The sequence below is a fragment of the Sturnus vulgaris genome, chromosome 3 (assembly GCF_052056855.1).
Source record: "Sturnus vulgaris isolate bStuVul1 chromosome 3, bStuVul1.hap1, whole genome shotgun sequence".
In the NCBI taxonomy this organism is placed as follows: domain Eukaryota; kingdom Metazoa; phylum Chordata; class Aves; order Passeriformes; family Sturnidae; genus Sturnus; species Sturnus vulgaris.
Genome location: NC_142245.1, coordinates 51,076,019 through 51,087,661, shown reverse-complemented (window position 1 = coordinate 51,087,661; position 11,643 = coordinate 51,076,019). Strand labels below are relative to the sequence as shown.

General features: G+C 37.4%; 1 protein-coding gene across 3 annotated transcripts in view; it reads right to left on the bottom strand.

Annotated features, from left to right (window-relative positions):
* PDE7B (phosphodiesterase 7B) overlaps window positions 1-11,643 on the bottom strand; it is a 167,756-nt gene that overhangs the window by 114,151 nt on the left and 41,962 nt on the right. For 2 of the 3 annotated variants that reach the window (XM_088161604.1, XM_014879038.2), the window contains one exon: window positions 11-71. In XM_088161604.1, coding sequence (XP_088017730.1) covers window positions 11-71 — 61 coding nt within the window. Of the gene's footprint in view, window positions 1-4; window positions 72-11,643 lie in introns of all 3 variants that reach the window. The other variant, XM_014879037.2, reaches the window with a different exon arrangement.

Genomic DNA, 11,643 nt, shown 5'->3' with positions numbered 1-11,643 from the left:
TTACCCTTACCTAGCATGCGAACACATTTGGCATTCTGGTCAGGACTATCAAATGAGATTTCTCCACACCTCTGGGGAAAAAGAAGACATATTTCGTTAAAGACTCTGTGACAGTACTCCTGTCCTCATCCTCTGATACCTCTCTTTATGTTTTGGAACTAGAGATTTTCCAGACACAATGTAAAAACGTCAAAATGAAAATCTTTGCAAGTAGCCAGAGTTTGAGAAAAAAATGGTTGTTCCAAATGTGCCAGGATGGGTCAACACTGTACTCCAGGGTGTTTCCCAAGGAAAACTCAAGGCAATGTCTTACTATCATTGAGGATGATTGTCTCCCTGCATATTCCCAGTCAAGGAACATCATTAGAGTTGTGATGAAAACACAGAAGTGTTAGGTTGTTTTCAAACACAAGGTATCATTTCTGAGTTTATGCAGGCACACCTGTTAGTTTAGCTGCCAGGAGAAACATAATTGGTGCGGCTCATGGGTCTGATCCAGCTTCAATTAAAGACAATCAGTGGATAGATCCCACTAATTTCAGTAGTGGTTTCTTCAGATGCTACATAAAAGATTCAGTTTTGTACCACTACACTCAAAGCTCATGAGAGGGGCTTAATGACAGCCTCATATTTTTTTGGTAAAAGTGGTCTCTACTTCCTTATCTACATACCTATGGTTTTGGTATCCATGACCAAACAGGAATAAAAGAAGAATGAGTAAAGTTTGGAAAAATAACTGAGAGCTGTCCATTTCCCTTCCTCTTTCTTTTTCTCTCTTAGGTACTTTCTCCTTTTCAGCACTTAAAGTGAAGTTGTTAGAACTGGAGATTTTTTGCTTTTATTTCATTAATGAAGGCGACATTGTAGAAAATATTAAAACCTACAAATCAGGTAAGTAAAAAACCTCAAAGCATCAAAGAAGATGAAACACAGCAGCAGTTTCATAAATGAACAACACATTTGGAACTCGCTATTGTTAAAAAACTTTTCACCTCGCTCACACTGAAATAAACACAAATAAACAAACAAAAGTCCCACACAGAGTCTTTTCATATATCAGTACATCTAAAAAGAGCAAACAGATGCCTGTATTAACCTTCCTAGGTGGGAGCACATACAGAAACATTGAAAAAGAAAAACAACACCTTGCATTTCAAAGTTAATTTTATGAATGCTCTTATAGCAGCTCTTTGTCAGGAGAAATAGAAACTTGATATTTATTCTTCTGAGAACAATGCTAAAATATAGGCATCTTTTCACAGAAGTCTCCCAGCTGCTTCTTCTCAAGCAAGCATACTTAGACAAACACAGATGGTAGAAAGCATGTCAAAATTCACTGCCCACCTCACCCCTGGAATTACCGTGCTTTATGAAAACCTTTTGATTATTTTTGATTCAATTCCTCTGAGGTACTGTATGTTCCAGACATATTTATATAAAGATCACATTTCAGGCTGGCAAATGGTGTCTTACAATGTCTAACAATACTCACCAGTCCCAGCATTATGAAATTGGGAAAACGGCTAACGTCCCCCAGAGCCAACTAACATCCCATGGGATCCATTGTGATGATGGATGAACTTTGAAAACTTTGCAAGTGAGATTCAGATAACTGTATACAAGTTCATAGCCTTATCTGAATTCCCTTTATGCCTATAGTCCACAGAAATGGTTTAAAATCATGTTATAACAGTCAGCCTAGGAGATCTTTTCACCACTACAGCTGGAAATACCAGGAGAAAGAATTTCTGCAGCAATTTAACTTCTGTTGCTAGTAAAAGTTCATAGGTGCATGTCAGTGGGATGAAAAATAAACCCTTACCAAACTGCTCAGTGCATCTGAAAAAGACCTAGTTGTATCTGCATGTGTAAAATGGCACAGAAATACAGGAACTCACTTTTGCCCATCCAAAGAACAGAGTTGTTTGTGCATTTTTGCTGTTAGCAAATGTTTTCCATGAACAAGAAGTGGGGAATGATTTCAGGATTTAATCTTTAGGATTAAACTGGGACTTTACCACAAGTGCTATGAATCCCTTCCAGGGATAAGCTTCCTCTGCCCTTTTCCTGGACTGGCTTACTTCCTTTTCCTGTTTAGGTTTGTTCTGGCTGCTTGTACATCGTGATTGGTACTGGGAGATGTTGCCGAAAGTCTCTCCAGACCCAATCCATTTCCAAACTAATCTTACAGCAGCTGCTCATTCCCTCCTGGAAACCTCAGTAAAGAATCTATCAGGGAGAAGAAATAGGAATTTGACATTAGATGCTGGTAATTATACTTTTTAATTTCAATCAGTCAGAAACCAGAGAGAGGAGGAGGAATAACCTGGGACATACCTGAGTTTGGGATATTTTAAATGTCAATCTGGGCTTCATGGCTGTGCCTAGTATAATATTGGTTGGACTGGCTCTGCCATATGCAAACCTGGATGTGGGGCTGGTGAGTTCACAGAGGCAGTGCTGCTGAAAATAATACCACCAAGTGTTCCATTTCCCTGAAGTGTGAGAGCCTTTGTTGCTGAAAATCTTAAAAGAACTGCTGTGTTTTGAATTGGTCAGATTTAACAAAGAAATGGGTAAATAAAAGTAAAATTCAACCCTCCGAGTCTTCACTGTACTTTCATATATTTTGAATAACTATCTATTATAACTATATATTTTGAACTCTGGACTAGACTGGTTTTTTTTCTCTTTCTGGAGAAAAGGTAAGCATAGGTGCTTTGAGTTAATAATAATTTCAGTAATAGATGTCCATTGCCACATAGAATAGCAGCCTGCAGTTCATTACACATTTTTTAAATAAATGTGAGAAAAAATTTCACATTTATATTAGAAAAGAATTAATAAATTATCTACTCTCTACTCTCTTTTTTGAGATCAGATGCATGCAATGATATTAAGCCTGGTACACAAGCTTCAGTGTAGTAAACTAGAATGGAGCTTATATGTCCCTCATGGAAAAGAGACTGAAACATGGAGCAGCTGGAAGAGGAGCTTAAAATAAAACTGAGTGAAAAATGAGAATAGGGACAAAAGGATATGGAATTCAGAAGAAATGTGGGATGAACTCAGTAAGGTAAGTAAATTGGAGAGCTTGAAACCAGCCTGGATGACTCTGATGGCCCAGTACCACCAGCCAGAAAAGGGAAACACCAAAAGGCATGGGCACCACCTTCCACAGAGAAAGGCCCTGTTGGAGTAGGATGCTCTCAGGCAAGATGACTTCTTTGCAAATACTATGAGAAGTACACAGGGAAATGGGCAGCCATCTGCAAGAATCCCTATACCAAAACAGTGCAAGTCAAACTGCAACAAAGCAGGGCATAACTAGCAGGAAAAATGTTCATGCGGAGAATGGATGGAAAATCTGCTCTGTGTGCTAATGCAGTAACACATCTCATGTTACTTCCCTGGTATTACGTGATCATTCATAGGTTGGGTTTCCATTTCCAGCGTGCTTGGGCTCACACCAGCTGCATTTGAGGATTTGAGATATGTAGCAATAAACAGGGTGTATATATCCCTGCCAGAATATGCTCTTAGTTTGTTGGGGGCTTTTGTTTTCTTTTTTAATGTTGTGGAGAAAATTTTACTTATGGAAAAACTGGTTTTGAAGTTGTTCTATTCAACTTCTATCCATATGATAAACTAATGCATTACTCATTTTAAGGAGAAAGATGCAAATCAAGTAATTGAAATAAATGGGTCTAAATTCTGTTCTATGACAAAATTCAGCAAGTAAACGTCTGAAAGTCTTTTTAATGAAAATTGCAGTAAGTGGCATGTTAATTTTCTACTTATTAAAGGCATGTAATTAACACTGATCTAGCATTTAACTATTTTAATCTTGTTAGATTGTGTAGTGTTTTAAAAATATAGTAGGAACTTTTTGGGCATGAAATTTGAACATGTCTAATTTTTACCTTTTTAAGCTGCACATAACCAAGTTTTTTAAAGCCAGTTTAAAAGGTTATTGGAGTAGGAACCATATTTATAGGCTTCTTCACTCTAATCTGTTTTGTCCTGCTTGTCCTGAGTATGGTGTTCAACATATGTCTCTTCCAACACTACAATAAGCAGGGAGGTACTTGAGGTACACAATCAGCCAAACAGGACAATAAATATTGCATCACTTTCTTTTTGCAGGAGGTGACAGGGATTATTGTACCTCCAAACAGAGGAGATGTGTTAACTGCACGTTGATTGCATGCCAAATATTTTTAAAGAATCTATTGATTTCTTTTTTTAAAGCAGTCTTCAGTTGGTATGCTTTGCTCTTACCAATAGTAGATGGAAGTAACAATATAGTTTGGTCAAAGAGCTTTCTTTCTTTCTTTCTTTCTTTCTTTCTTTCTTTCTTTCTTTCTTTCTTTCTTTCTTTCTTTCTTTCTTTCTTTCTTTCTTTCTTTCTTTCTTTCTTTCTTTCTTTCTTTCTTTCTTTCTTTCTTTCTTTCTTTCTTTCTTTCTTTCTTTCTTTCTTTCTTTCTTTCTTTCCTTCTCTCTTTCTTTCTCTTTCTTTCTCTCTTTCTTCCTTTCCTTGAATACTACATAAAATTCCTTATTCCTTTAGAAAGTAGAATTAAAATATATAAACACAACTGATTAAATGAATTTAAGGCAGAACAAAATGCTTCTATGCTTTTATGAATAAATGGATAATTTCAGAGGCAAAAAAAATGCTACTGTTATTCATATTTCTGTTTTCCTATTATGTTCCTTTCTCCATCTTCTAGAAAAGGTACTTAAATAATATTCTCTAGTATGTAGAAACATAATTTTATTTGCCTAAGGATTATAGAAAAAAATCTGCTAGTTTTTAAGTTAATGCTTTATGCTACTTTTAACGTTTTATGCTAACTTTAATGCTACTTTTACTTAGCAAACTTCCATAAAAACAGTCTGCTTATAAATAGCTGAAATCTAAGGGCAGTATTTCAGAAGGAGTCAGGCCACACGCTTTTCATCTTCAGGCTGCATGGGAGGCCTTTTAAGTTTGATTCATTTGATAAAGTATGAGAGTGTAGGAACTGTAGGCTATTCAAGACATTGTGCTTCCCTTTCTGCCTCTCTTCTCTGACAGGGACAAAAGAAAGCACAGGAATTACAAAAGCAGACTGACATGTAATCCCTCTTACCTGCAGCCTTTCCACTATCACCTCCCCCAAAATAAAAGCCTTGTAATAACATCTGCTAGTGATTAAATCAATTTTTATATAAAACAAGGAAGACCCCTACTGATACTCCGTAATTTTGAGATGGACTTAAATGTCAGGTACTTCTGTGTTTTACTGAATCTTTATCCATGGTCTTTCTTGGCCTTAGCAAAGGAAATAAAGCCACAGTTTTTATTTGTTTAGAGACGAAAGCTCCTTTTCTCTATATCACACTGTATTGTAATTGTAACAGGCCCATATTTGATCAATTTTCTCTGAAGACAGTAATTGCAAAAGCTTACCCTATTCACGTGATCTTGAACTGATGACTCTGCATTCTTCAAGAATTTTACTTAGCCTTTGTTACATGAAAGCATGTGTATAATGAATACAGCTTGAGAATTACATGTATAAACATTCCCATTGGTAGCAAACACTACTAGAATTTTTCAGCTAATGAAATTGCCCAAGATCTATAAAAATTGTGATTGGTTTTATGTACTATTTCCCAAGGACTTGTTAACAATTCCATAATGACTATAGATAAAATCTTACACTTACCTGAAAATTTAGACCTACATCAGGCAAGTCAAGGGTTTCACTAAATTGGGATGAAAATAACTACACTTCCTTTGAACTGGCATGTACTGTGTGTATGTCCATCCACTTGCATACTGATGACTGCCTTTAAAATACTATTAGAAGCCAGAATGCTACATTTTTTGCTATTCAAATTACAACTATTACATTGCAACTATTGTATTGCAGCTGTACTGTATTTCATAGGGAAAGTTTCCAGCTTCCCTATTTAGTATCAGCATTGAGGCATACTTAAACTGAAAATTCAGGTTCTATTAACACCTGGATGATTTTCTACAGAGTAGAATAGCTATATCTGGGCAGATTTGTTCAGAGAGTTCATCCTTTCCAAGTTTTCCCAGTGAAAGAGAAGGTTTCTCTTCCCTCCAAGAAATTAAAACATGTTGCTCAAGCAACCTTTTAACACTGTCACCATCAATCTCCAGCAGAACCCTGGCACTGCATTTCACTCTGGAATCTACCACGCTGTAGACCGTCAGCTAGTCTGAATAGAAGACACAAAAAACTAAGTAATTGCAACCAAATTCAGCAATAATTGCCAACCACCCATTGTTGCCAGTAGTCAGCATCTTGTTTGTGAGCTAAATAGCTCGAGGTGAACCTTTAGGCAGTTCATTTTATCAGAAGCCTTGATTTAATATGGTTAAGAGTGGTTTGAAATGGATTAGTGTTGCTGGAAAATGGATATAGCAGTTTAACTGCTTTGTTTTCTTCTGGACTCAAGGTAAAAAAAAAATTTAACAGCGTGTGACTTCATTAGGGAGGCACCAGTAGCCCCTGACCCCCATGAGAATCTGTCACTGTTTTAATATGGCATCTCTACTTTTAAGTGTTTACAACAGGGACACTGGGAGCCAAATCCAGAATTACTAAGCAATAACAATGTTGGGTTTTAATAAGCAGTAAGTTACAGTCGAGTGTGCATTAATGGGTGAGGCACAGTTTTCAGGCATGTTCTGAAGGGGTGCCATCATCCAAGAAACATTAAAGAGCAGAATAGTTTTTTACCCTCATGGGATGAGTCTGTATTACAATTCATTTTATAGTTTATATTTAAGAATGTAAAACATCTGTAGGTTACCTAATGGATCCTCCCACCACAGAAACAGTTCTAAGTAGGAGGGAAGATGGGAGGAAAATATCAATATTAGGGAAAAGGCAAATATGTTCTCTCTATTTATTGTTGCTCTGATGTGAAACATCAAAGTTCTTTGTATTTCCTGGATCACATAATTATCTTTCCTCCTTTGAATTGTAGAGATGGATTGTTCTCCTAGTTGCTTTCCATGGTCACAGCCATTTTAACTTTCTATTTAAATATATAATGGGAAGAATATATGGGATTAATTTGTGAAAATTTAGGTCTCAACTTCAACCACATGTTTTTGTCACATGATTTCCACCAATCTATGGGATCAAAGCCTTGGAAGCACCAGCTGACACACCACTCTCTCCAATAAGCAAATCAAAGGTCTGTGGGAGAATGGATCTCCTGAAAAATCTCCTCATGCTGTTCAGAGCAATGTGGGATGAATTTTGGCACCTGCTTGTTTGTGTGTGCCCAGTGCATACCACATGGTTTGCAAACAAAAGCACAGTTCCAGGAATGACAGGAGGACAGAGTGCCAGGGAGCTGAGGCAGGCATCTCCCTAACAGGACTGTCTCCCTGACCCCTTCCTGAGTTGCACCAAGCACCAGTGGCCACCTGCTGCTCAAGAGCTGGGCATTCCTGGCTCCCTAAAACACTGGGATAGACTGCTTCATCCTTTCAGGGGCTTAGTTTTTAAGGAATAGGACTTGCTGAGAACAACCCATGCCAAAAGTATACCAACAATTAAGTAATGCGTTCATGAGTCCACTGCTTTACACTCACTTTCTGGCACACTTAGGTAACAGAACTGGCACTGGACCAAACAAACCACATAGGAGAGAGTTAGAAGTCATCAGACAAGCCTGAAAACACATGTGGAAGGTCTTGTCAAGTTGACAGCCTCAGCAGAAGTGAAAATAGAGCTCTTAGAGGCAGAAGGCAGGAAACTTCCCTAGTTCCTTGCTTGTGCACCACACAGTGCCTGGGTCTGAAGGTAGTAGGGTCTCAAGGACAGCTGCTAAATGACTGCAGAATTGTCCCTCTTGTTAAAAGGAAGCTTTTCCCTTTCTCATTTCTCATTCTCTCTCGTCTTGCTCTTTCCCTAAGGCAACTTTGTCTGGCATCCATAAGGACTGGGCAAATAAAACTGTATGAACAAAGTCCTTTCTTCAACACTTTCAGGACCCATGATGCCCTAAGGAGACCTGGGCTCCATTGCTGTGCAGAGGACACCACCAAAGGATGGCCACAGAACCTCTTTTGATTAGCTGTTTAGATTATTTCAATGTGTCACAACATGAACAGCTCATGTCACACAGTCTCCTGGGTTTATTGCCAACCAATTACAGTTTTACTCCTAAATTTGCTCCTGGTTATACTTTTCAAACATTTTGAGCTCTCTGCACTGTACTTGTTTTTAAGCTCTTCCACCACTATAAGCAATATTAATATATAAGTGCTATCTTCAATAGTCCTGCAAAATTGGCCCAATAACAAAATTTTGTGGGCACCCATCCAGCATGTTACTAAACACATACAGTAAAAATGGGCATCTATTTAGCTTGCTAACACATGCTTCTACAGTCACAGCTATCCATTAGCAGTACTTATTGTACTTATGTGTAATACTCATTGAGTATCTCCCTCAGTGGGAGATTCAAGAACTCTCTGAATTCAACCCTGTGTCATATGCTCTAGGATATGCTTGGGCAGGGAGGTTGGACCAGATGACCCACTGTGGTCCCTTCCAACCTGAGCCATTCTGTGTTTCTATGATACTCCTACTGCAGCTTAGCAGAGGAAATCAAACCAAAAAACTGAGAGACCTTAACACTGAAAACCATTTATAAAAGCCATGTTTTATAAATTCAAGTACAGCCAGCATACATCTATGTTTCTATGTGCATATGGAGTTAAAAAAATAGCAAGTGTTGTTTTGACAGGAAAAATTTGCATTTCAAAAATTGTCATATTAGACATTGTGGAAGAACATCTTCTGCATTAAAAGAAAGTGTCATTGGTACTAATGTTTCTTTCTCAACTTTCAATGTGCGATTAATAACATCTGGAGCCATACATATGCCATTATATCATCAGGAAATACTTAGATGCTGCTGCAGTAATCCCTATGAACATATTTCAGATACAAGGAAATCCACATTATTTTGACACATTAGCTACCATTTCCAAGGTTGCAGTCTTTTGGAGTAATGCTAAAAAGACTAATTTTCTGCCTGAAAATAATTCCCAGAAGCAGACTGTTTTGTTTTGTTTTGTTTTGTTTTATGTGTGGAAGCATCAGTTTGAAATAGGTGTATTGCTGGCAAGTATTGCACAAAGCTGCTCTTTTCTTTCACTTCTGAACAGATTCTGATTACAATCTCTTAGCCAAGACTGTATCCATGCTTACCCTTGAGAAGGTAAAAGAAAAGGACAAAATACCTGCAAATGTATCTTTTACTGTGGTAAAACTCATCATAGGAGTTCACACAAGGCATGAAATGCCCAGGAGTTTACACAAGGAATTAATTGCCCAGGTATCTTGCTTCTTCACTGGCAGTCCCAGTGCCTTCCCAGGTGATTTGCATGTTGATTCTCCAAACAAAAATTGTACAAGCTTTTCATTATAAAGAGGCTTATTTTAGACTGCAGAAACAACTAGAACAAAAACCACCAAAAACACTCAATGGGAACAAAATGTTCCCTGCTCTGCACTCCCTGTCTTTTAGAGCCATCAGTCTCCAGTCTAGAGAAAATAAAGCCATCCTAGCTTCATAGCTATCAGCCAACTGCTGTCATAATCCTGTTCTGAGAGCAGGTATTCAAATAAGTCTGAAATTTTATTATAGAGTTCACTTCCATGTGTAATCCAAACAATATCCTGATCATATTGGAGGGTAAGAGACGTCTAAAATCACTCTACTGCAATCATTTTACCTGACAGTCTTTGTTTTCCTATGAAGTTTTCATCAATAAGAAACATGAAAATATTTTACACTTGATTATGAACAACTGCATTTTGCAGTAGAGAAAAGGTCATGTACCTCACATTTTAACTACAACATACAGTAAAGCACCTTATATAAGAAAAGTAATGCTTATTTTAAAAGGCAGGGTACAAATTAATTTCATAGAATGCCTCTATACTAAACTGACTTTTTTTGTAATAGAAACAGGAAAAAGGAAATAGTTACTATTCTTTCAGGCTTTGGTAAGAGGTGACAACACCTACTATTTATGGGATCTAAATGAAGGTTAGAGAAGGACTTGATTGAATGTGGTTCCCTCCCTTCATCTGGATTTATTCTCTTGAAGAGACATCTTCCTGCTCTAAGTAGTAAACCTCAATAATTCTGCAAAAAAAAGGCAAAGACATGTCTGCTGTTGCTCCCTATCCAACTGGATACTGCTTTTCAGGGGGAAAACTGAGAACTGTACTTCATCTGTAGAATTAAGAAATGTTAACCTGTTGTCATGGAAATAATCTTAGATTGCCTTTTGGCCTGGCTTTGCTCATACCTTCCACTCTTACCTGCCAAAGTCAACATGGTGAACATTTCACTGGTGGACCTTCTATCATATATCCCCTACCTGTCTGTACAAAACCAGACAACCCGTTTCATTTTTAGTATTAATCAATTCGATTCTGACTAATACACATGGTATCATCTCTCTTCCGTGTCTGTTACCAATCTTATCACCACAGCTGAGTTTCTTGCAGTGGGTGTAACAAGCAATGTGACTAATACGTGCCATATATAGTTTATTCTTTAACTGATCCCCCAAAGAGAAAACTGGGTTCATCAATTCCCAATTTTTATAATGATAAGCTTCAGGAAAAAACATTCTCTCTGTATATTTTCAAACAATTGCTGAGATACTGAATGTCTTACCAAGTTATTTCTTTAAATGAAGAAGTCTCCATATTGGTAGAAGTCTGTTTTATAAAACTCCCAAGAATTAACATGTACATCATATTTAAAATTATGGCGGGCTTTTTTGAATCTCACTTGAAGGAACTGATCTCTAGATTTTTATGTGCATAAATGAAGAGAGAGAGAAATTTCTAGAGACTTATTTAGCCCACCTGATTAGAGAAAAGCCTGGATGCCTAACTCTTCATCAAATGCAGTTAGAAGCATTTAGCTGACTCTTAATGAAAACACAGACTGTAAATTTGGACCCTAAAATCAGCGTTAATCCTGAATGTTAGAGGTCGGATCTGCAGAGCTGGGAAAATATTTTCCCAGTTGCCACACGACAGTAAGGGGATGTCAGGGAAACAGAAGTGTTGCAAGGGAGTTGCAAATGGTCTCACTGGGATGTGGGATATCCAGAATGTTTGGTCTAGAGAGAGGGCAGCATGGACTGTTTCATAACTCTAAATTCACTTTGTTTTTGTGAAGGAATTAAAAAGACGGTTTTAATATGGCCACCATTATTAGGACTAATTAACCACTTGGGAAGAGTACGAGGTGAATAGCAGAATACAGCTGTGAGGCTCATTAACAGCTGAAGGGAAATATGCTATTTTCTTAGTAAAGAAAAAAACCTTTTCTGAAGCTAGCTTATTTCCTCTCAGCTTTAAAAAATGATAAGGCAGTATGCAAAATAACGTTTCCATTTTTCTATTTTATATTGTTATATACCTTTGTATATAAAATACAATTCTTATAATGAAGCATAAAAATACAGTTATAATTCCATGGAGGTAAGGATTGCTGAGTAAATTACTCTGTGGTAAGCAGTGGTACATTTAGAAGTTGTGCAGTGCAGTGATTGAGAGCAAGGGGCAGAAG